The 25,084-nt window shown below is 39.7% G+C and overlaps 1 protein-coding gene across 2 annotated transcripts in view; it reads left to right on the forward strand.

Annotated features, from left to right (window-relative positions):
* Positions 1-25,084, forward strand: part of DGKI (diacylglycerol kinase iota) — a 517,513-nt gene that overhangs the window by 294,449 nt on the left and 197,980 nt on the right. For both annotated transcript variants that reach the window (XM_027538894.1, XM_027538896.1), the window contains 7 exons: positions 349-462; positions 2,135-2,272; positions 5,533-5,611; positions 10,942-10,997; positions 12,144-12,206; positions 16,403-16,476; positions 18,503-18,614. In XM_027538894.1, the coding sequence (XP_027394695.1) occupies positions 349-462; positions 2,135-2,272; positions 5,533-5,611; positions 10,942-10,997; positions 12,144-12,206; positions 16,403-16,476; positions 18,503-18,614 (636 nt within the window). The remainder of the gene's footprint in view (positions 1-348; positions 463-2,134; positions 2,273-5,532; positions 5,612-10,941; positions 10,998-12,143; positions 12,207-16,402; positions 16,477-18,502; positions 18,615-25,084) is intronic.

Raw genomic sequence — 25,084 nt, forward strand, 5'->3', positions numbered from 1 at the left:
GGGCAGAGGAGCCTGCATTTGACTCTTTGCAACCCCATGGCTACAGTCCATGGGGCGAAGAGTCAAATATGACCGAGCACATACACGTACTGGTTAAACACGTGATGAACGGGTCTAGTTTTGTTTATATGAAATGGTGTATACAATATGGTTCTTTTTCCCTTTGAAGAGACTTGGCACACTGAAGCTGCTTGCAATAAGTGCCCTTTCTGTTTCCTGGTTGCTGGATTTTTAAAGAAAAATATGCCTATTCTGTTTTGCTCCTTTTAAAGCCTCCTATTCTCAGGTTGTCTTCTTTGTAACTTATTTATCTTTCTTCTATCTCTTCTGGCCCCCAAATGTCTGTAGGTGGGCTGGATCCTTTCCATTCTGGATGAACTGCAGCTGAGCCCTCAGCCTCCTGTCGGGGTCCTTCCTCTGGGGACCGGGAATGACCTGGCTCGGACTCTCAACTGGGGAGGGGTAAGCATGTTCTCAGGGGCTGCCCACGTCATGAAGCAGTGGAGTCCCCGAATCCACAGAGGCTCCAGTGGAGGCACATGTGCTCCTCTTGTTCAAGGAACAAGTTAGAGTTGAGAATCAAGGTCCCCGTGAACCATGGTTTTATCTTCAGTTTAAATCTATAGTCAGCTAGAGAAGAGGAAGTTTTATTTTTAAAAATGGGTTTTAGTACACAGGTCTGGGTCTGAGGTATCCACGAAAAGACAGTAGTCACAGGTATCCAGGGGGTGGGTTGGTCCTCATATTAAGCAATTACAGAGACTCAAATTGCTCCTGACCCCTAGTCCTGCCCTGATGCATCTGGTTCAGATTTCTGATTCTTACTTTGGAAGAGTCATGGCTTTGAGCATTTAGTTTTCTGGTCAATGTCATCAGGCTTTTGGCTATACAGGTAACCAATTTTCCTTTTCACCCTGGAGTCAACTTCAGGCAGGCTTGTTGAAAGTAGTTTATCTCCCACTAACCAGCCATTTAAAAGGGGCTTCCCGGGTGCCTCAGTGGTAAAGAATCCTCCTGCAATACAGGAGATGTGGGTTTGATCCCTGGGTCAGGAAGATCCCCTGGAGAAGGAAATAGCAAACCAACTCCAGGGTTCCTGCCTGGTAAATCCACGGACAGAGGAGGCTGGTGGGCTCCAGTCTGTGGGGTTGCAAAGGGTCAGACTTGACTTAGTGATTAAACAGCAACAACAGTCATTTAAAAACTATTATTATCATCATCATCATCATTAATATTTTTTACAGTATTAGGAAAATAAGAAAGCATAATATGCTAACATGTGCTGCCTGACTGGCTGTTTAACTGCTCATAGGAAATTATTGCCTGAGCTGGGCTCGAAAATTATCTTCAGATATTAGCAGGTATTAATCTGGCTTTTGGGTGTATTAACCTCCCATGTGTGATAATTATGTCAGGATATTAGCAGATATTTATTTGGCCTGGGGTGAATTAATTTCCCAGAGGTCTTTTTTCAATTTTAAGTAAGCATAGTATAAATAATATATTCTCATGAAGCAGCTAATGTATTTATCAGTATTAGTTCCTCTTATCTAAATCAGTGACTTGATCATCCTTAATAATCATGCCATCAGTCATGTATGTTCAAGGAGTAAATAGATAGCTCCCTAGCAGGGCTGTTCATCAGTCAGACTTGCCTTAGGTCCTGAAAGGGATGGTGTCTTAGGACAAGGTCAGGGAGAGGTGAGTGAAATGGAATATTAGAAATCATCTAGCAGATATCGCTTGATTATTTTCCTGCTTCTCCACATACACTTGTTCTGTGTATCCTCCAAATTTCTCTAGAGCAAGACGTGGGGAAATCTGTTTTCACCCTGATAGAAACAGCCATCCAGCATGGCTCTCAAATAACTGCCATTGACTTTACTTCTTGGTTGCTGACAGAAGTCACTCTTCTGCTCAAACCAACTAGAGAGAGTATTTCTGTGCACAGTACCCGTGACTATTGTCTTAAATTCTAAATATCTCAAGGAAAACAGTTTACTCTCAGCCTGGTTAATTGGAAAATAAAGAGAGAGCTGTAGCAGAAGGTCTCCACCTGGCATGAACTCTCAATACCTTTGGCTGTACTGTCCACTATTCCAGACAGCAGTGTGTTCGTTCTTTGATTCCTTAGGGCTACACTGATGAGCCTGTTTCTAAGATCCTTTGCCAAGTAGAAGATGGGACGATTGTACAGCTGGATCGCTGGAATCTCCACGTGGAAAGAAACCCAGACTTGCCTCCTGAAGAACTGGAAGATGGCGTGTGTAAGGTTAGAGAGTTTTCCCTTCTGCAGAAAGGGAACCCTGGAGTATTTTCTGCTTGAGCCACAGGAAATACATTCCTGGCCAGAGGATTATGTCTGATTACCTCCTATAGAGGTTATGGCTACTAGGGCTGTGAGAATAATGCTATCCAGTGATTCTGCACCATAGACTTCTAAAGATCAAGATTCCAAGTGCTTCTGTAGCGCAGGGAGCTATTCTCTGTCCTCAAATTCCACACCAGAAAGGAATATATCAGTTTTCTAATCTTTCAGATTCATTGCAAAGTCTTAAAACTATAAGGAGATTAAAAAAAAAAAAAAGTCATATGGCCTGAAAACATTAGGCACAGGGTCTTTCGATAGAAAGATACCATCTGAGATTTCTGGTCTGATAGCAAAAATTCCAATTTCATCACTTGTTTGGGATGCGAAGATACACCTAAATAAATGTTTGACTTAGTGTTTTTCCTTTAGTGATTAAACTTGTATCTCACAAACCAAGGGATATAATTATAAAAATGCTACTATAGAGCTTCAGGGGAAAATTCAGTTTTAAGTTCTGGCTTCAATTTCATATAAATCTGATAGGTTTCTGAGTAGCCACTTGTTTTCTATTCCTTTGCCTTTTTATTCCATGATAGTGTTTTCACATTTTTGTTGTGTAAGAATCTCCAGGCAGTGTGCCTCTGAAATGCAGATCACAAGGCCCTGTTCCCAGAGATTCTGATTAAGTAGATATAGGGTGAAGGCCCAGCATCCGTGTAGCATCCCTGCTCTACTGGATCACACCATTGGTTGAAGCCAGGATTTCATGGTGCTTCGGCCTTTGAATCCGGTATCATTTTAGACCAAACCAGTGCACCTTTCCTTGGAGAAGGAAATGGCAACCCACTCCAGTGTTCTTGCCTGGGAAATCCCATGAACAAAGGAGCATGGTGGGCTACAGTCCATGGGGTCGCAAAAGAGTCAGATACAACTTAGTAAACAACAGCAAATGCACCTTTGTTGATGAGCATCAAGATCCCAACCAATTGTGGTAGAAGCTCAAGTTACTTATTTGACTAAAATTGGTTAAAACATGTTTTGTCTTACCTTCATAGTGTTTTCCACCTAAACTGTGATCCAGAAACTAAGGTTTTTCGTAGTTATCATGATTGCTCAGTTGACCTTGAGTTCGTCAGGTCACAGTGTTGTTTAAGCAAGTATCGTCTTGGGATATAATATTTCTTTGTAATATATTTGACTTATAGAAACTGGGCATAAAACAGCTAAAGTACAAAGAAATGTGCCATATGGAAATGTTAAGGTCCTATCCCCACTCAACTTGGAATGGTTAGGCCCTCAATAGCAATCTCTATTTAATTCTCTTCCCAACAGCTTAAGAAATGGAAAGACTTCTTGATGCAGCCTGGGGACATTAATCCAGATAATTAAAGGGTTTCAAAAGTGGATTTGTAAGGAGATGTGTAGGAAATTGGGGCAATTTTTCCTGGAAAATATGAATAAGAACTCTTAAAACAGATTAAATTGTGATGTTATTTAGAGGATGGTGACCAGATGTTCTCCTACGTTATCAGCGGATGCTGAGACATGGGTTAGAATCGTAGCCAAAAGAACATAAATGGTAGAAATGAACATATCTGTGCTTTTGGCAGGGTCACCAACCCTTGCTGTCGTTCCTAAGGACTTGTATTTTCGTTTAAGTGCAGGAACTGGACATTCTCAAATGTGAAGCCAGGAGAGTGAGACATGTTTTGGCATTGCTCTGTGCGTTTAGTTTCTCTCCCTTCTCCAGTCACTTGTAACCACTTCTAAGGGCTGAGCTGACCTCTGAATCAGTACATGCTCTGAGTCAGCCTTCCATGGATGGGTTCATCCTTTGTTTCAATTTCTGTGTTTCTGTATTGTTAATAATCTCTCTCTTGCTCTCTTTCTGACTCTTCCTCTCATTTCATTTTTCTCTTACTGCAACAAGATTATTGCTCTAGTCAAAGAGAAAAATCTTACTAATCAAGGGGCATGGGAAACCCAGTAATTTTTGAAATCTTGAGGATAAACACTTATTTCTAATAGAAGAGGAGTGCATTTCTCTCTGGAGGATCAACCTGATCATTATCTGGAAACATCATGCAGGCTGAGATAATGTTTCCCCTCTGTTTACTTTAACATTTACCTTCCAATCTGAGTTGCAGAAGAAAAAGTGGAAGAACTACCATATGCCTTCTAGCATTTCCCACATGCTTTCCTAATTGTTCTAACGTTAAACCAAAGGCCTTCAGATCATGTCAGCTTTGTAATTTTAATGCAGGACTTCAGTCTACATAGTTCTCCCCTTTACTCAACTTGCAGCACTAACAGCCAGGGACCCAGAGGACTCTGGCAAGGAAAGCTGAGGCTTATGTATATTTCTATGTGTTTGTGTTTGCATATTTCATGGTCCTGTTAAAGATCTAAGAGTTAATAGAGTAAATAAAAATCTGAATACTAATAAACACACACACATATATTTTATTTCTAATTGGAGGATAATTGCTTTATGATGTTGTGCTGGTTTCTGCTGTACAACAGTGTGAATCAGCCTTAAGTAGACATGTGTCCCCTCCCTCCCATCCCATCCTACCCCTAGGTCGTCACAGAGCACCGAGCTGAGCTCCCTGTGCTATAGCAACTTCCCACTGGCTATTTGTTTTGCACATGGTAGTGTGTTTATGTCAGTACTACTGTCTTAACTAGCTTTTAGTTTTTCTCTAGGTTGAGAATAGTTAAATGGCTCCCACTGGCTTATTGCTTACATGACTTTTGTCAAAAATATATAGATTTTTAGAAAATAAGGCAAATTGTATTTATTTTCAGTTGCAATATTAATTTGCTGAACATAAGTTCTTCAAAAAATGTGCATCCACTGATTAAGAAGGTTAGATGTGATCCTTACAATTAAATTTATTTGCAGAGTTTGTTTAGTGAATCATCCCTTTTAACTGTTACAAATGTGCATCCCTCAGCCCTTAAGATTCTCGTGTTATACTATCCACAAGAATGATTCTCATTTAATAATTTGTGTTGTGTCTCTTGTTTCCTAAACTATTTAAAATTCTTGGGAGTATCCTATGAGTTGAGCTTTCCCTAAAGAATTAATTCAAAAATCCCTTGTTCCTTCTCTGTAGACCCCCCTGCGTTGGGTTGTGACTGGTCTTTCTCCCCGGGACTTGCCCCACAGACAGGTGTCTGGCTTTCAACTTTACCTCTGCCTTTGTTCGTCATTGCAGCTTCCTCTGAATGTTTTCAATAACTACTTCAGCCTCGGATTCGATGCGCACGTCACATTGGAGTTCCACGAATCCAGAGGTGAGGACAGCGTCCCTTTCCGTCTCCCAGGGAGGAAGTTTCCAGCGGGTGTTTTGCGGGTCCCCTTTTGTCTGCATATCACTTAAGTGCCCACAGTGTGCTTACTGCTCTTTCTCCATTTGAACTTTCATGGTGACCTTGGGAGCTCAATAAGATAGGAGCTTATTACAGATGTTACCCTGAAGCCTCATTGTTTAGGGTCTCAAAGACAGTAAAGATCAGGACCGGATGTGTGCTCCAGGACTCAGGACTGCCAATCTTTAGGTTTGACTAGAAACTAAAGTCAGTGAATGACCAAGAAGTGATTAAAAAAAAAAAAAAAAGAGGAAGAACAGTGACTAAAGAGCTAGTCAGGGAGGATTGATGCTGACTGAGAGTAATGAATACCATGTTCATGGAGAGGATCTAGAGATGGCGGTACCCAATAAATATACACAAAATGTTGAAACAGATTGGCTGATGTGTCTATACCAGAGGTGTGGACTTTTTAGAATCTGTTAGTCCATCTTTTTTGCATTAAGCAAAAAAGAAATCATTATTAATGATGAAAGGTATAATTACTCAAGCTATTCTTTTAATATAATTTATTTGGGGCTATACTGGACCTCCATCACTCCACAGGCTTTTCTCTAGTTGTGGTGAGCCAGGGCTACTGTCTAGTTGCAATGTGAGGGGGTTCTCGTTGCCGTGGCTTCTCTTGTTGCCTAGCATGGGCTCTAGGGTATGTGGACTTCAATAGCTGTGGCACCTGGGCTCAGTAGTTACGGCTCCTAGGCTCTAGAGAACAAGGTCAGTAGTTGCGGTGCACGGGCTTAGTTGCTCTGTGACATGTGGGATCTTCCCAGATCAAGAATCAAACCAGTGTCTCCTGCATTGGCAGATGGATTCTTTACCAGTGAATCACCAGGGAAGCCCATCAGGCTAATTTCTTTCTTTTTTTGCTGTTTTCTGTTTATTTGGGTTTTCCCCATGTTTTTACCTGGATAGTCAAGAAATCTCAAGCTTCACTGCAGGAGGAGGAGGAAGAAAGTGAGGCTTCATTTTCATTAGGGTCATATGTACTTATTTTTGTTGATAGATAGTGGCTGGAAGCCATGCAAACCACAGTTGAGACTCCAAACTGTTCTCTAACGCAGCTGCTCAGGGACTGTGACTTCATGACAAAGCTTGTATCATTTGCATCCGATACTTGCAGAGTGATTCAAAGCCTCATGAGAGCCATTCCAAAAAAAATAACCTTACATAGAATAACCTACTAGATATTAGTCAAAACATACAATAAATTGGGAATTATGCCAATCCATTTACATGGACTGGGTAATAAATACAAATCTCACTAAAGCAGAATCCTAAAAAATTCAATTGCAAAAAGTTTTTGGCATAGATACGAAATAGCCCATCAAATTGACATGGGACAGTTGCAGACTTTTATTACTATCTGTATTGTATTTCTTTTAGAAGGGACAATTAAAATGACATTCATTTTGAGACAGTTTATTATTGGCGTTTTCTGTGTAAATGCTTTTAGAATTACCAGTAGAAAAGAAAATAAGCAGTAAAGAAAGGCTGAACATTTTGATTCACTTTGTATGTAAATAATGCAAACCTTTGAATAATTTGATCAAAAAGAAAGTATATTGGACTTCCCAGCTAGGCCAGTGGTTAAGACTCCATGCTTCCAATGCAGAGGATGTGGGTTTGATCCCTGGTCAAGGAAGTCAGATCCAACATGCTGTGTGGTGCAGCCAAAAAATAAATTTTAAAAAGTGATTTTTAAAAGAAGAAGGTATATTTTATTTGATAGGAAAATAAATGCTGTTTTATTCCTCTCAAAGTGGCTAAGCCATGTCTGGCTGAACTGTTGGTAACAGAACATTTGGAATAAAAGTCAGAGATTTAATAGGATTGGTCATTTAATTGTCGGCTGGAATCTTGCCAGTACTTTACACTATTGCATTATGACAGTACTTGAGGAAGTACACTGAAAATACTCTAGTCCACTATTATCTAGTCATGGTAACAATGATTAAGGTTATCAGGTAGCAAAGCTAGGTCTCACTTTGCCATCTATGTGAATTAGATAGTCGTCTTTGGGGGACATGAAGAATATTAAACACATCAAACTTTTAGTCTGAGATTGGACACTTGAGTCATACCCTCATTGAAGTTGCTTATTATTCAGAGGATTTGAACCTTACACTACAAGGTCAAGGAAATACAATTATGACTCCTGAAGAGGCAGTATTTAAATTTGATTTGGGATTTGCTATTTTCTCTGAATATAAAGAGGCATGCAGATCAGCATGTTTCAAAGGATTATGAATGTTTCATGATTCATATGGTGAACTGACAGATTTCCTTGAAAAGGTGTTATTTTCGGTGGACTGCTAAATTTCACCATCACCATCACTGCAAAGGACACACTGCCAGGCTCTTGCCCAGGTGGTGAGACTCAGGCACAGTTGGCCTTTGAGAAACCCTGTCCAAGCTTCTCTATCTGTAACCTTCTTTTCCATCGTGAACCTCAGTGTGACATCTACTCATCATTCTAGATTCAAGTGTACTTGCCTCTGGAACACTTTTGATTTTCTCTGTGTGTGGACCCCACTCCCCCCTGCCACCCCCATTTCATCTTATATGGAGAAGGAAATGGCAACCCACTCCAGTATTCTTGCCTGGAAAATTCCATGGATGGAGGAGCCTGGCGGGCTACAGTCTGTGGAGTCATCTTATATAGACATCTTTTTATGGCATATACAGAGTGACATTTTTCATTTTCAGATCTGTCTTCCCCTCTTTAAACAACATAAGGGCAAAAGACTCTCTTATTTTTATCCTCCTGTGCCAAGTCCAGTGGCTGTCTCAAATGTCTGCTATAGGAATGGAATGTTAAATTGGAGAATAGGCTCATATACAAAAGACAAATAAAAGTAGAGGGAGTATATAGTAAGGGGAGGATGTATAGGCAGTGAGTAGTATGGGAGTTTGGTGGGGATTGTTGACAGAAGAAAAGTATCAGGGGAAAGTTTCCAGAAAGGGTAGGGGGGAATATGGTGGGAAATAAGGAAGGAATGTGATGTAGACAAGAAGTAAAATGGGTCAGGGCATTTCAGACAGGAAAGAAAAATAGAGAGGGACAAAGGAGCTTGTGATAAAGGTGGGTTAGATGACAAGTTACTACAGAGTGAAAGATTTTTGCCGTGGTGTTAGAAAAATGAAGATAATACTGGTAAAAATATTTGTCCTTAAGGTGCAGTGACTTTGAAAGAAAAGATTTTTATAACACATAGGATTTTAACTGAAGGTGACGCTGTCACTGTAGGCACAGATTTTGAAGTCATTTATGTATACATAACTGATGTCTTAAGATTGGGTTAATATCCAATGCAGATAATTTGGAAGATGTATGAGTTATATGGGCTTCCTAGGTGGCATTAGTGGTAAAGAACCTGCCTGGCAATGCAGGAGAGGTAAGAGACATGGGATTGGGGAGATTCCCTGGAGGAGGGTATGGCAATCCACTCCAGTATTCTTGCCTGGAGAATCCCATGAACAAAGGAGCCTGGTGGGCTCCAGTCCATGGGGTCACAAAGAGTTGGACACGGCTGAAGCAACTTAGCACGCACACATGAGTTATATGGCGTTCAAATTGTTTATTGGCTTTTATAAACCTAGCGTTAAACTTATATTTGCTAATATCTCCCTAATCGGCAAGACCAATTACAGATAAAAGTAGAGTTTTGGATTCCATTCTAATGGCACATATGTTATTATGCTGTACACAAAGATGGGATTAATATGTTAAAATAATGGAATGGATTATACCCAGGGTTTCGTCATCATTATAAACGGATTACATTCAGAGCCAAATCATTTAGATGATTTAGATGATGAGATTTGGCAAGTTTGAACTAATGAGATTTAGATGAGGTCTTTGGATTTTGAGTTGATGCTGTAATGGGAATGAGACCTTTTGGGACCTGGGAGGAAGTGAATGTGTTTTTCACATGTGAAGGATGTGAATTATAGGGGCCAGAAGGCAGGCTATTGTAGGTAAAATTTTGGTTTCTGTGAACTTTGCCATTTGGTGTCATGCTTGCCATTCAAATACAGGGTTGGGATTTGGACACTTGCAGCAAGTCAGCCAGCTGTCTGATGAGAAATGACTTGGAGAAAGAGCTATTCCTATAAAAAGGATAACAAATGAACAAAATAGCAGAAGATGAGCGTTGACAGTGGGTTCCTTTGGAATGTCTTGGAATTTTATCAGAAAGAGTGTAAGGAAATAGTATTTCATTTGGGGATTTATCATCCCTTGAATTCATGTGAACATTCTCTGATGAAGATTCTTATTTAATCTATTTATGGTCTTCAACCTATATAATGTCCAGGAACAAACACAAAATTAAACCGTTCTTAGTCAGAGCCTTTGCTGTCTTTTGCCCTGAGTCCATTCTGCAGGTCATCTGTATGTATCTATATCTGTCTGTATGTGCATGCTCACCTGTGTCTGACTCTTTGCAACCGCATGGACTATAGCCTCCCAGGCTCCTCTGGGAGGAAGGATTTCCCAGGCAAGAATGCTGGAGTGGGCTGTCATTTCCTTCTCCAGGGGATCTTCCCAACCTCGGGATCAAACTGCATCTCCTGCATTGGCAAGAAGATTCTTTACCACCGAGCCACCTGGAAGCTGCATAGATATACATACATATATATATATATATATATATATATATATATACATACATACAATATTTACATATCTTCACTAAATCAAATGGTTTTTCGAGGCCTGTCACAAACAAGAGGGTAGATGGTAGTTAGGAGTTCTTGCAAACTGTGACAGCAAATTCTTCATTGATTTTTATCCAGATTCCCTATATTAAATTTGAGCTCATACATAGTTTATGGAAGCTGTGCTCCATGGAGGTCAAAGCAGACAATGGACCCTCTCCCTTCTCCCTTCGCTGCTCCTCTATTTTGAATAGAGTCCAGAGTGTCTCAGCCTTTAATGTGCATGGGAATCACCTGGAGAACTTGTTAAACCAGATTCCTAGACCAGACCCCAGCCCCCAGACATTCTAATTCAGTAGGATTAGGGTGGAGCCTAATATTTTGCATGTCTCAGTTGATATTGCCACTGATGACAGTTTGGGGCTACATTTTGTATCCCTGGGCTATTGTGCCAACTGCCTATAACTGAGGGAAACACGATAATGAAGCTGTTGGTTCCTTGGGATGGGGAGGGACAGAGAGAACGTGGAGTAGCTAATCTAACTCACTACTTCTAATGAAGTCTGTGTAACAAAACCACCTTTTCCCTTTCACAGAAGCAAATCCAGAGAAATTCAACAGTCGTTTTCGAAATAAAATGTTCTATGCAGGGGTAAGTATACATTTCATTTTTTAATGATTACATGTGATTTATACTAATTTACTGATGGTAATAGAGATGTTAATATACTATGCTAATAATTACATACACATCACAGATGTTTACATGTGTGTCTATGTATGTGTGTGTGTACTCAGTCATGTCCAACTCTTTGTGACCTCATGGACTGTAGCCCGCCAGGCTCTTCTGTCCATGGGATTCTTCAGGCAAGAATACTGGAATAGGTTGCTATTTCCTTCTCCAGGGGAATATTCCCAACCCAGGGATCAAACCCAGGTCTCCTGCATGGCAGGCAGATTTTCTACCACTGTACCACCCAGCAAGCCCTATGTTTATATAGAGTTAATGCTTAATGTGTTGGTTGAAGAATAAAAGTAAGGGTATATTTCTTAAGTCAGTTGGCAGAGAGTTCATTATCTTTGAACTTTAAAGCCCGCACGCTGAGTGGGAATGATAGTCAAGAAGTGGTGTGAAAAGCAAACATCAAAGTCAAGCTAGAGAACTGGAAAATTAGGTAGACTGAAAGATGTATGGCAAGTCTTGGGTAAGAATGTAGTTTTCACAAGGGTATGTATCCTATGCATTGACATTTGGATGCAAAATTAAGAGACCATGGAGAGTTTTTTCATGGAAGCATAAAGGAAATAAACGGGCACCCTTCTTTTTACTTCTTCTCAGGGACAGCCCTGGATGTGAATGGCTAGAAAGAAAAAAAAAAAAGAGGGCCTCCAAAATACTAATTTTTAAAGTGCACTTAAGTTTATACCACTGGATAGAGGGGATTAAAGTAAAAAAGAGGCGAAACAAGACAGTCTCAGTGGAGAGTTAAAGATTTTATCAGCATCTACTGGATGAACAGGAAGGTCAGGAAAGGCCGTCAGATCTCCAAACTGACCCTTGAAATTACCTATATTTTCTCTCTCCTACTGCTATCTTAAATTTTATGATGTTACATTTTGAAAACAAAGAGAAAGATTTCAACTTGACAGCCTCTGCACTACTTTACTCTAGAGAATTCGTTTTATATTTTGTATTTTTGCATAACTCAGAATTCCTAGGACCTATCTATCACAGAAGCAGGGCTTTGGCATAACTGTGTAATGAAGCATTTTTTTTCTTTCTTTCCTTGTGGTATAGGCAGCTTTTTCTGATTTCCTACAGAGAAGCTCTAGAGATTTATCCAAACATGTTAAAGTTGTCGTAAGTATTGCACGTGTTGACTCATTTCGCTTTGAATGTAAATATCATGTCCCTAACGTAAACCCCAAATACCAGTTTATGTACTCAATCAGCGGGCTGCATAGAACTTGAACTGAATTGAGTGTGGTGTGTTCAGCCAACATTTAGGAGCATTAAGTTATGTGTTAGGCACTGAACAGAGGATGAAGTTAAATAAGATGGATGGATTTTGCTCCTGAAAAAACTCATGGTTTGGTCATGCTGAAGGGCACCTAACTCATGGCAGAACATTAGAATAAATGTTGCTATTCGACTGTTTGTGTCATATGCTGGTGGCACAAAAGGAGAAATGCAAACTTCCCCTGGTGTAGTCAGGGAAGTCATCAAAGCGAGGATGTTGAGCTGGGTCTTGAAGTAGAAATAGATGTTCACCAAACAACTAGCTTTATTCCCAGGCTATCTGAAGAGTCTTCATTTTAGAAAAATACTTTGATTTTAGTATTTTGTGGTCACTTACTCTCTAGCCTGGTCAAGGTCCCTTACCACTTAGGAGTTTTTCTGGCTGCTGTTTACTTCTGAATCTCTGTCTCAAGTTGGGGGATACTCATCTTGGAGGCAAGGGAGATGGGAAGTCATTTTTTTCTCTAAGAGATATATTTTAAAATAGCATATCATTAATTATTAAGAAAGATAAAGTGTTTCCTTGAAGTAAACAAGTTGAAAGAGGGAATGAGCATGACTGCTGCACATACCTGTATAAGTAAAGTGAAACATGAAACACAGAAAAATATACACATGAGGAAAAAGAAATGGGAATACAGCGATGCTTGGATTTACTGTGGAATGGATAAAGAATAGCATTTGTGACAGAAGGGGGTAGGATAAAAGGTATACATGCAAATAGAGAAAAATATATGACCTTAAACTAATGGATTTATAGAGGAATACAGAGGAGCCTAAAATAAATATTCAATTTTCTTGACACCAATAAACCACATACAAGACACAAATCTCCTAAATCATTTGAAACAAAGACATTACTACTAACAGCCTTTGGCATCGCTTTCAGATGTTTCAGTTCTCATAAAATACTAATGAAAAGCTAGTATCCTTTAGTTGTAGCAACTCTTGAAAACTGGAATATTGCCTTTTTAAATCTAGATACGAGAAAGAGACATAGTCCATTCAACTGTGAAAATCTTAATTTTGATAAAACGATGGTTATTTAAGTAGCAGCAACCTTGCCTGAGACTTAACCTTTTTCTTCTGTGGGGGCCTGCAAATAGCCAAAAATAAACTTTCCTTCTTGTCCCAGTATTTTTTTGCATTATTGGGAACATTGTAGCACCTGCCTGGAGAGCCAGTGAGTGGAGGGCAGTGACTATATTGAATGGTGTTCACTGTCTAACTCAGCTGGGTGGAAATTAAACTCCGTGTGTCTCCACACCACTGGAGAGCTTTTCTCCCCCATCTGGCAGTCTTCCTGTTGAGAAATGTCTCAGGCATGGGTGGCCATAGAACAGGGATTAAAAAAAGCCTGCAGAGAGGCCAAAGTGGCAGCCGGAAACTTAAAAAAGGTTTGATATCAGCCAGTAGGTATAATATTCCAGGTGGATTGGTCTGTGTAATCATCTTTTATTTATGAAGAGAAAAAAAAAAACAGTAGAAACTAAGTCTTAACAATTGGGATTCAGGTTTGTCTATATGACTAAAAGCACATGCATTTGAAACAACAATTACCATTGTGCTATGACACAGAAATATACAAGGGTGTTTCTACAATTACATCACTGAGAGTGAGACTGAAAAGATGGGAAGTCAGAGCAAATAGATGTACACATAACAGCAGACTATCTTATCTTTGCCACGGGGTGAAGTCAGTGTTTCTGATGTAATAGTTAATAATCTAATCTCACAGAAATACAAAATATGTGCACAAATACTATACACACACATACACACACACACACACACACACACACACACACACACCCAGAGGATAGTAACAAAAACCTGCATACATCCTTCTTTTGTTCTACTGCACATGTGTTCTTGTTTCGATTAATCCACATGGGAGCTTGTACACAGGAAGATTTTTTTGTTTGGAAATATTTTCCTTTGTGTGTTTGAAGTAGGGAGAAAGTTGAAAACTGCAGTCCTAAAGAGTTGTGAAGTTTAAATGCAATAATATATAGGAAAATTTTGTAAAATATTATGAGGCGTGCATCTTCATAGAATTTGCTGAGTTTCTAGAATCACTATTTTTTTCAGGTGGAAAAAGTAGAAAATTAAAAAAAAATAATTCTGTTCTAAATAAAGTAATATATAAGTATAGGATTTTTGCTGTAATGCAACAGAGCTGCTTTGCATACTATTAAGATATCACATGCTATGTTTTTTTTTTTTTGAAAGTTTTAGTTGCTTACAACACTCAGTTTTGATCATTTAAGACATCTACATTTTTTCTTCACTGGTAGAGCCATCTATCAACTCAAGTCCTTAAATTGGGAGACCTTATGTGTGTTTAAGATTTTGAAAGTGTGAAAACACCTTCGATCAATGTCTAGAACTTCATTCCAATCTAAATAACATTTGAGAATACTTTGCTTATTTAGGATTATAAGATTTCCCAGAAAGAGTTTTTGAGAATGTTCATGAAAACTAGTCTGTGTTAAGATCAGCTGGGAGGAGGAGAATGAAACAACCTTGATGGCTAGCAGAGTCATCGTAACCTGGATTGCAAGTCCCTCTGAAGAAAACTTCAGAAATTTGCAAGGATCCTGGGAATGCTTTAACCCTGTCTCCCAAGGAGAAGACGGGGGGTGGGGGTGGGGTACATTCTGTGATGAGGGTGTGAGGAGAGCAGATAAAAAGCAGGCTTTATACCTTTGACATCAAGAGGCCTAGAGTCCTGGCCAGAGTGCTCCTCTTTTGACGTTTGTCACCAGTGGGAAATGAGAAAGGGAAACGAAAAGCTTCTTCCTTGAGCAGTCAGAGGATGCTCTTGAGGAAAGCACTAACCAGTCAGGCAAAGTGAAAGTGCTGGTTGCTCAGTCATGTCTGACTCTACGACCCATGGACTGTAGCCCGCCAGGCGGCTCTGTCCATGGAGATCGCCAGGAAAGAATACTGGAGTGGGTAGCCATTCCCCTCTCCAGAGGATCTTTCTGACCCAGGGCTTGAACCCAGGTCTCCTGCATTGCAGGCAGATTCTTTACCATCTGAGCCACCAGGGAAGCCCCAAGTGGGTCAGGGAAACCACACACAAAGGTATTGAGGCCAAGCCAGCCTGAGGCCCTTGAAACCCAAAGTCACATCCCGAACCAATGAAATGGTTCCTCTCAGAAGACCAGTCGCAGTCTATAAGAGATTACACTGATAAGAGTAAATCACTAATGGAGATAATGCTAATTTATAATAGATAGTTAGAAAAAAAAACATGCAGGATATATTCCTTTCAAACTTCTTTCAAAATATTACATTGAACATTTTCAAAAGACAAATTATCTCAAAAAGCAAGGAAAATAAATGGTCATATGCATGACTATTTTTGAATCAGATGATGGTGGTAGAGATTACTATGGCTTCACCTTGAGGCTTTGTCCTTTTGTTAAGTGTTCATAAATCTTTTAAGGATTTACTGCATAGCACAGGGAACTATATTCAATATCTTGCAATCCCTGGTGGCTCAGTTGGTAAAGAGTCTGCCTGCAGTGCAGGAGACCCAGGTTCGATCCCTGGGTTAGGAAGATATCTCCTGGAGAAGAAAATGGCAACCCACTTCAGTATTCTTGCCTGGGAAATCCCATGGACAGAGGAGCCTAGTGGGCTACAGTCCATAGGGTCGCAAAAGTCAGACACGACTTAGCGACTAAACCTACTTACCTACCTAAATCTTTTAATTTTGATACTACAAGCCTAAGTATCTAATCACAGTCCAACGTTAAGAATAATGAGAGTTCCTTGGATTGTGAGACCAGAGAAAAACATTTTGGTCAAATGGCAGCTTTGTTTTTACATGAAGTCAAAGCAAAACCAAGCCCTGAACTCTGGAGCCGGGAAAGTTAGAATAAATTTTCAGTCACAGTAATGGCCATCGACGCCAGCAACAGACAAAGACAAGGGTGAGACTTTGGTACCTGTTCTTGTCGGCTAAGTTGGCTCGTAGACTTGCACCTGCTTCAAAACCCTTGCTTTTTCTGCTTTGATTGTTGCAGTGTGATGGGACCGATCTTACCCCAAAGATCCAGGAACTGAAGTTCCAGTGTATAGTATTTTTAAATATACCCAGGTAAGCCCTGTTCTTATTGTCTTCCTTGGTTTGATGTGAACTCTGTTTGACCTAAGGTTCTCTGCTCTCATGATGGAAAATTTCCAGGTACAAGCGGTGAAAAATAGTTACTTTAATGACTTACTAAGAGTCTCCAGGCCTGATCGTTTTCTCTCCTACTTGCTTTGTTTAATGTTCTCTATGGTATTTTTTCATGTATGTGGTATAGCATGCATGGTGTATACTTACCCATGCTTAAGAAGCCCAGGCAGCCCTCTGGACTGAGACATTTTAATGTAATTCCCAATTACGGACCCCTCCACCCTGTCACCCTCCCCAGGAATGATGGACTTGCATAAATACGTGTTCTTAGTTTCCCAAAAGCTATTAGGAAACCTTCCAGCCTGATTTCAGCATGGAATTCATTCAAAATCGTTGCCAGATGATTGCTTTGAAAAAATAGGATCAATTAGAGCAGCATTTTCTAGCCAGAATGTCAGCTTTCTTTGGTGCTATTATATACCTCAGGAGAAAGGGGTATTTAAGATTAACTAGTCTCAAAATAAGCACATTTCTCAGTGGGCTTAAATTTAGATTCTAGGCTCCCAAGCCAAGATTTGAAAGGGATGGATCCCTGACTCTTTGTTATTTGCAAACCAGACAACTCAGACACAAAAATCCACAAGTAAGTTCTATTTAGACTGAATTTGGTTGAAATGAGAAGTGTATGTAAATCTATGTCTGGGAAAGCATAGTCTCCTGGTGACTTTTGGCCATGCTCAGTTTAGCTCCTTACAACCTATTCCAGAAGCATTTTCATCTTAGTCGTTGAAGTAGGGGACCTAGATTCTCAGGAAACATTGTTTGTTAGCTTGCTTTAATTTTCTTTTCTTCTCCTTATTCCTCTTCTTGCTCCTTCCCATCTCCCCTCTGGACTTTGTTTATTCTACTTTTCAGTGTCCCTGACTTCCCCTTCCCTTTCTGATCTCACATCTTTGTCTCATCCTTTTTTTACTCCTCTGTCTTCAGTTACTGTTCCCCCATCCTGGGGTACTCATTGTCTTAATTATGTATTTACTGGTGATGCTTACCCAGCTCGATTCTCTTTTCCTCTCTTACTGGCATGTATATGTCTCCCTCCAAGACCAAATTCTGACACCACCTATTGATAACTCATGGGATGTCATAGAAAGTAGGCCTGTGTGAATTATAGAGTAAGAAACACACACACACACACACACACACACTATTGATACTATGTATAAAATAGATAACTAATGAGAATCTACTGTACACCACAGGGGACTCTACTTAAAGCTCTGTGGTAACCTAAATGGGAAGAAAGTCTGAAAAAGAGGGGATTGCCGTTGTTGTTCATCACTCAGTCGTGTCTGACTCTTTGTGACCCCATGGACTGCAGCACACAGGCTTCGCTGTCCTTCACCATCTGCCAGAGCTTGCTCAAACTCATGTCCATTGACTCAGTGATGCCATCCAACCATCTCGTCCTCTGTGGTCCCCTTCTCCTCCTGCTTTCAATCTTTCCCAGCATCAGGGTCTTTTCTAATGAGTCGACTCTTCCCATCAGGTGGCCCAAGTATTGGAGCTTCAGCATCAGTCCTTTTAATGAGTATTCAGGATTGATTTTCCTTAGGATTGACTGGTTTGATCTCTTTGAACTCCAAAGGGAAAAAAGAGGGGATGGATATATACTATAGCTGATTCTCTTTGCTGTGCAGTAGAAACTAACACTACATTGTAAAACAACTATACTCCAATAAAAATTTAAAAATAAAAAGTTGACAATTAGTAGAAAATTGGACACCATGGGGTGCTTTTGTTGTCAAATTTTGACCCATTTTCATAAATTGATACTTGGAGGGGAAGGGGATAAACCCATTTTCTTTTCTGTTGGGAGACATGAACCAAGAGTAGAAAGCCATTCTTTTGTGAAATCAACATCAGATCAAACTATAAATTATTACCTGATGATGATCACGAGAAGACTGGCACAAACTCTAATTCTAATTTTACTCTTCTCTTGCAGATATTGTGCTGGCACAATGCCCTGGGGGAACCCAGGAGATCACCATGACTTTGAACCTCAGCGTCATGATGATGGTTATATTGAAGTCATTGGGTTCACCATGGCATCTTTGGTGAGCAATACATCTGTTTTATTGAAGTAAACTGTGTTTTAGTCACAATGAGAGTTTATTCATTTTACAAGATTTTGGTATAATGTTGTTTCCTGGCTTATCAACTTATAAGCTGTATGCAATGTAGAGTTGCTAGGGGAAGCCAAAAGCAAAAAGTCATTCTTTGTGTCACTAAAAAAAGTTGATGCGTATTTGTTTGAACTTCAAAGGTAAATGAATATTATGTTAGTTTTCCTGATATTTTCTATCAGAATGAAATGTAAAGTTTGTATGTTAATTACATACCATTATGCCACAAACATATCCCAACATTGATGTAGAAATCTTGCCATTTGATACATTGTTGGTTCATGGAGGACTCAAGTTTAGATAAAAAAGAACATGGTTATTTGCATTCATCTCCATTTTACCCACTTAAGCATAAAATGGGCATCTACATTATCATAGAATATCTGAATATAGAATGACTTCTCACGACATTAATGAATATTCACTTACCAGTTTTGAGATCACTTTGCATTTTAATTTTGGTTCCTGGCATTAGACATGTAAGTGTATAGAATAAGGTCAGTCGCAAGCAGGTTTTAGCCTCGTGTTTTAACTTATTATTGAATGATAAAGAAACTAATTGAAAATTTTGCATATCATTTTATCAGATATAGATCAGCCATACCATCAGTTTGTAAAGCAAATGAAAATAAAGCTTCTTAGCACTTAGTTCGTGCTGTTATAACCCAAGGCTAGAAAGTTGTATTTCTTGTTCTAAACAACCTAAAACAACTCTCTCTTTCATCCATCTCATGGATTTCAAGTGACTTTTCCTCCATCACCTTGAATTGGTGAGATTTAACAGAATAAACTCTTGTGATTATTGAAAAGAATGTCCATCTCCTGAGATGGTGATGTTGCTCATTACATTTGATGTGTCTAGAATGAAATGGTCATTAAGTGTAAAAGATTGGTCTGGGAATGATCTAATTTTCAAGATCATACATAGCTCATATGTAACTCTTTCTTTCCAAAGTCTTTATGTTAATTATAGATAAAGACTCAGCCAAGACCAAATAAGAATAAGTCCAGTTAGGGTATGTACAAGGAAGAATGTTTGGAGGTGCCCGAGAAAGTCACAAACCTGGTCGTGTGTTATTTTGCTCATTCATTTATTCACGAATCCAGTGAACATGTATTGAATTTTTTTTGCCATGAGAGTTTCCTAGTCCTGGCTGTGCTGTAGAAGACTGTCAAGGAATGGCTAAAAGAAGATGATCCCTTACCTAGGCCTGCAAGGGCAGGGAGAATATGAGACACTTTCCCATTGCTCTCAAGATCACAAACTAAATCTTTACTGCAAAATTGAGTTCCTTTCCAAATCTCCATCCTTTACCACTGCCCTCTGTGCTTTCTAGCTTGTTGCCTCTCAAGTCAACTGGACATCCTTTGCTTCTTTGTACCACAGGACCATTGCATATGCTGCCCATCTCCAATGTGCTTTACCTCTTCCTCTTATGTTACTTTTCAGTCTATATCTGTGTTAGATTCTGTTTAGAAGTCTTTCTTTGGTTTGGGTTGTTTCTGCTTACAGTTATATAATGAAAGTCTGAACAAGAAGGGGAAGGCAGAGTGAAACTGGGTAATTAGAGGAGACTTCAACGGATGGACTCTTACAAGTAGTGCACTAGGTTTATGAGAAGCGACGATGGACGGTGGGGTATTCCTGAGCTGAAGATGCAAAGGCAAGGAAGCAGTCAGCTGTACCAGAAAAAGAAGGACATAGGAAGGACCACCTGGTAGGCATAGTGTTTGCTAAGTGAAAGCAGTCATCCTGTGCCAGCCTGTCAGGGAGGGAGCCAGAGACATCAGTACAGTTCTTGCTCTCCAGCCACTACACAGTCTAACTGGTTCAGTTTCACAGGGCAGGGAAGAGGGCAGGGAAGGGGTGGACTGTCGGGTGGGAATGGCAGCTGACTGGTATCCATCAGTCTAGTGTATCGCCGGTCCACTGCAGAGAACCTGAGACTTGTAATTGGCAATAAGAAATGTGACAGATGAATGAATTTTGCCAGGTGAAGAAGGATGGGACTTGGCAGTCTTGAAAAAGGGAAATGTACAGACACTTGGTAGTCTGAGAGAGCATAGTCTTCTGTGCAGACTACAGTCAGTTTTATGTAGCTTAAAAAGAGGTGAAGAGCGAAAGTGATGCAGATGGTCCTGGAGAGGCAGGCAGGGGTGATATCACAAAGTGCACTAGAGAATTTACCTAGAAGTTTTGACTTTGGGGCATCAGTAAAGTGTGTGTGCAAAATAAATATTTGTTATGGGGAAAGTTCACTGGAGAAACTGACAGCATATTGAACTCTCATTCACTATCACCAAGTCTCATGCATGCGTGTGTGGAAAGTCGCTTCAGCTGGGTCCGACTCTGCAACCATATGGACTGTAGCCCTCCAGGCTCCTCTGCCCATGGGATTCTCCAGGCAAGAATACTGGAGTGGGTTGCCGTGCCCTTCTCCAGGGTTTCTTCCCAACCCAGGGATTGAACCCATGTCTCTTATGTCTCCTGCATTGGCGGGTGTCGCTTAACCTATTATCAATTCATGCGCAATCTTATTTCTGTCTCCAACTATGGTCTCCTCTCTTACATTATTTTGAACTAAATCTAAGACATTATATAATTTTACCCATAAATATCTCTGAATATGTTTTTTAAAAAATAAGACTTTCTTTAATGAATACAATCATACCATCTCAAAAACAATAGCATCTTAATATTACTAAATATCTACTCAGTGCTCAATTTCTAATTGTCTTGCAGATGTCATCTGTTTTCTCTTGCTCTGTTCATTTGCATCAGGATTCAAATAAAGTACATTCATGGTGATTAGTTGTTATGACTCTTAAGTCTTTGTAGCACCCATCTCTCTCTTTTCTTTTTTTTCATTTATCTATCAAAGAGACCAGGCTGTTTGTCCTGTGAAGTTTCCCTGAGTCTGAACTGTGCTGAAAATGTCCACAGAGTCTCAATAATGTGCTCTTCTCTTTTACTTGTTTTTGCTAAGTTGATAGTTGGATATAGATTCATCAGACACATATTTCTCCAAATCTCTTTTGTAAGCAGTGTTTTATTCTTCCAAAGGAGCATATGTAATGTCTGGTTCTCTCTCTCTCTCTCTCTCTCTCTTTCTCTCTCAATAATAGTCTTTGATGATCAATGTTAGGATTTAGGAATCATCAGGAATTGCACAGCAGTGATATTCTGACTCTCTTCTTCATTTGTTAACTGGGGTGTTTCTATAAGGAGAAGTTTTTCCTACACCTGCTGCTTGGTTGGGGCTTCCCTGGTGGCTCAGTGGTTAGGAATCTGCCTATCAGTGCAGGAAACACAGATTTGATCCCTAATCTGGGATGATCTCACATGCCTCCCAACAGCTAAGCCATGTGCCCCAACTTTTGGGGTTTCCCAGGTGGCAGAGTGGTAAAGAATCCTCCTGCTAATAAAGGAGACACAAGAAATATGAGTTCGATCCTTGGGTTGGGAAGATCCCCTGGAGTAGGAAAGGGCAACCTGCTCCAGTATTCTTGCCTGGAAAATTCCATGGACAGAAGAGTCTAGCAGTCTCCAGTTCATGGGGTCACAAGAGCTAGAGATGACTGAGCACACACTCTTTGATTACTTAGTTATACAGTTTGTTTCAGAGAAGCAGGACAAGCAAGTCTTTTATTCATATATTTTCAAAGTAATTTAGTTCATTAGTGTCCTTCGGTGACTGTGGGTTTAAACTGGCATCAGATTTGGTGGATTTCTCCCATCAAGGGTTGAAGTCTGTATAACCTCCCCTTGACTCTACATGGGCTTACAAATACTTGGCGAATAGAGTACAGTGGAATCGATGCTATGTAACTTCTGAGGTTGGTCATTAAAGGCCATGCAGCACTGGGGAAATATGGTATGGATTGGTCTCTAATTAATAGGGATTTTGTAAATGCTAGGCAATATTTATTTAAAATATCCCGCTGCTTTCATTCGTTTAGTGTCACTCATAAATATTTATTGAATAGTTGTTGAAATCACAAATACTTATTGAACCCATAAGTGACACTTGCTAGATAAAACAGGCACAAAATTAACCAATAGAAAAGCAGGGTTCTCAGGGTGCCCACAGGCCAGTGTTGGGAGGGAGGTGAGGAAGGAAACGAGCAATCACAGACTGAGGTAATAAATTCTGGGGGAAAGGGATGTGGAATGAGGATAGAAAGAACCATGTTTACAGATTGGAGTCTTTTTGGGTGAGACTGCCAAGTGGCCACTCTCATAGAGGCATCAGTTTAAGAGAACATGGAAACCAGTGGTGATGCAGATGGTGAATGAAGGGCAGAAAGAGTTAGATATATATTTTTTTAATTTGTTGTTTTAACTGTTATGGGGAGTTTGCAACTGATGGCATGAGACAGGATTGGATTAGTTGCTCAGAAAAGTTATCTGGATTTCAGTGTGAAAGTGATGAGAATCTACACTTCTGGGGACAGATGGAAAAATCAGGATGTTGGTACCAAAGTCCAGGTGAAGAGATGAGAGTATCTGAAAGCCTGAGTAAAGAAAGTGATGATGAAGACAGAAGGAGTTGATGAATGGATAGGAACTTATCTTGAGGGTGAGAAAGGGGTGGGTGGCCAGCATAGGTCATTAAAGGTGACAATATTATATGAGAAAGAAAATATAAAAGAAGGATAAAAGTGTCAAAAATGAACTCTGTTTCATGTAAGTCAAAATTGAAATCCCTGTGAGACATCTAAGAAGATATACAAATGTGCAGAGAACTCACTAGGTTGGGAGAGAGTGTTTAATATTCTATCTTTATCTTTATTTATCTTTCTATCTATCTCTCCCATCCTGTCATGAGTAGGTAAAGGAGAAAAAGAATAGATAGGAGTTGGTGTAGAGAACATGAAATTGTACAATTATTAAATGTAGATTAAACTGCACAGTTTTGAACATCCCATGTAATTTAAATAACGTTACTTGAGCTCCAATACTTTGGCCACCTGATGTGAAGAGTCAACTCATTGGAAAAGACCCTGATGCTGAGAAAGATTGAGGATAGGAGGAGAAGGGGGTGGCAGAGGATGAGATGGTTAGGTGGCATCACCAACTCAGAGACACGAGTTTGAGCAAACTCCAGGAGATAGTGAAGGACAGGGAAGCCTGGCATGCAGTAGTCCATGGGGTTGCAAAGAGTCAGATACGACTTAGCAACTGAGCAACAAAAACAACAAGTCAATACTCATATACATCTTACTATTGATGTGTATGAGTATCAAATTGTTGTTGTTGTTACTATCCATATAACATGGGCTTCCCTGGTGGCTCAGATGGTAAAGAATCTGCCTGCAATTCTTTAGCAGGAGACCTGGGTTCAATCACTGGGTTGGGAAGATCCCTTGGGGAAGGGACTGGCAATTCACTCCAGTGTTCTTGCCCAGAGAATCTCATGAACAGAGGAGCCTGGAGGGCTACAGTCCATGGGGTCACAAAGAGTCAGACACAACTGAGGGACTAACACTTACGTACTTATCCATAGGGCAGACACCGTGTATTTTTTTTTTTATTCAATAATTAAAGTGCTTTATTTTCAGTCCTTAAATTTCATGTTCCTTGAAATTATATTGATCACATGTGTAATCAATATTATATGGATTACATTTCTGAGAACGTAAATTATTTGAAAATGCACATCTGTGTAAGATGATTATATAAAGAGAACAGTGTAGTTATTTGGGTAAAAGTATATCTGTTTTTGTGTATATAAAATATTCAGAGTGATCCTTTAAGAGAAATTTGAAATAGAATTACTAGAATGAGAGAAAAGATTATTTCTTTTAGACTATTTATCTTATAATTGAACATTTCAAGACAGAAGTATTTAGGTCATTTTACTGGTTGAATTGCATTCCTATTAATTAAGATGATTCTTCATGGGTGCTTGGTAACCCAGTTACCTTTTTGGATTTCATTCAGACCATAATCAGACATTGTAAAGTGTATTTATTTCTAGATGGAGAAGCTCTATACAATCAGCAAAAATAAGGCTGGGAGCTGACTGTGATCATGAACTCCTTATTGCCAAATTCAGACTTAAACTGGAGAAAACCACTAGACAATTCAGACTTAAACTAGGGAAAACCACTAGACAATTCAGGTATGACCTAAATCAAATCCCTTACTATTATACAGTACTAATGCCAAATAGATTCAAGGGATTAGATCTGATAGACAGAGTGCCTGAAGAACTATGGACGGGGGTTTGTGACATTGTACAGGAGGCAGGGATCAAGACCATCCCCAATAAAAAGAAATGCAAAAAGGCAAAATGGTTGTCTGAGGAGGCCTTACAAATAGCTGTAAGAAGAAGAAAAGCGAAAGGCAAAGGAGAAAAGGAAAGATATACCCATTTGAATGCAGAGTTCCAAAGAAT

This window comes from Bos indicus x Bos taurus, chromosome 4 (genome assembly GCF_003369695.1).
Source record: "Bos indicus x Bos taurus breed Angus x Brahman F1 hybrid chromosome 4, Bos_hybrid_MaternalHap_v2.0, whole genome shotgun sequence".
In the NCBI taxonomy this organism is placed as follows: Eukaryota; Metazoa; Chordata; class Mammalia; order Artiodactyla; family Bovidae; genus Bos; species Bos indicus x Bos taurus.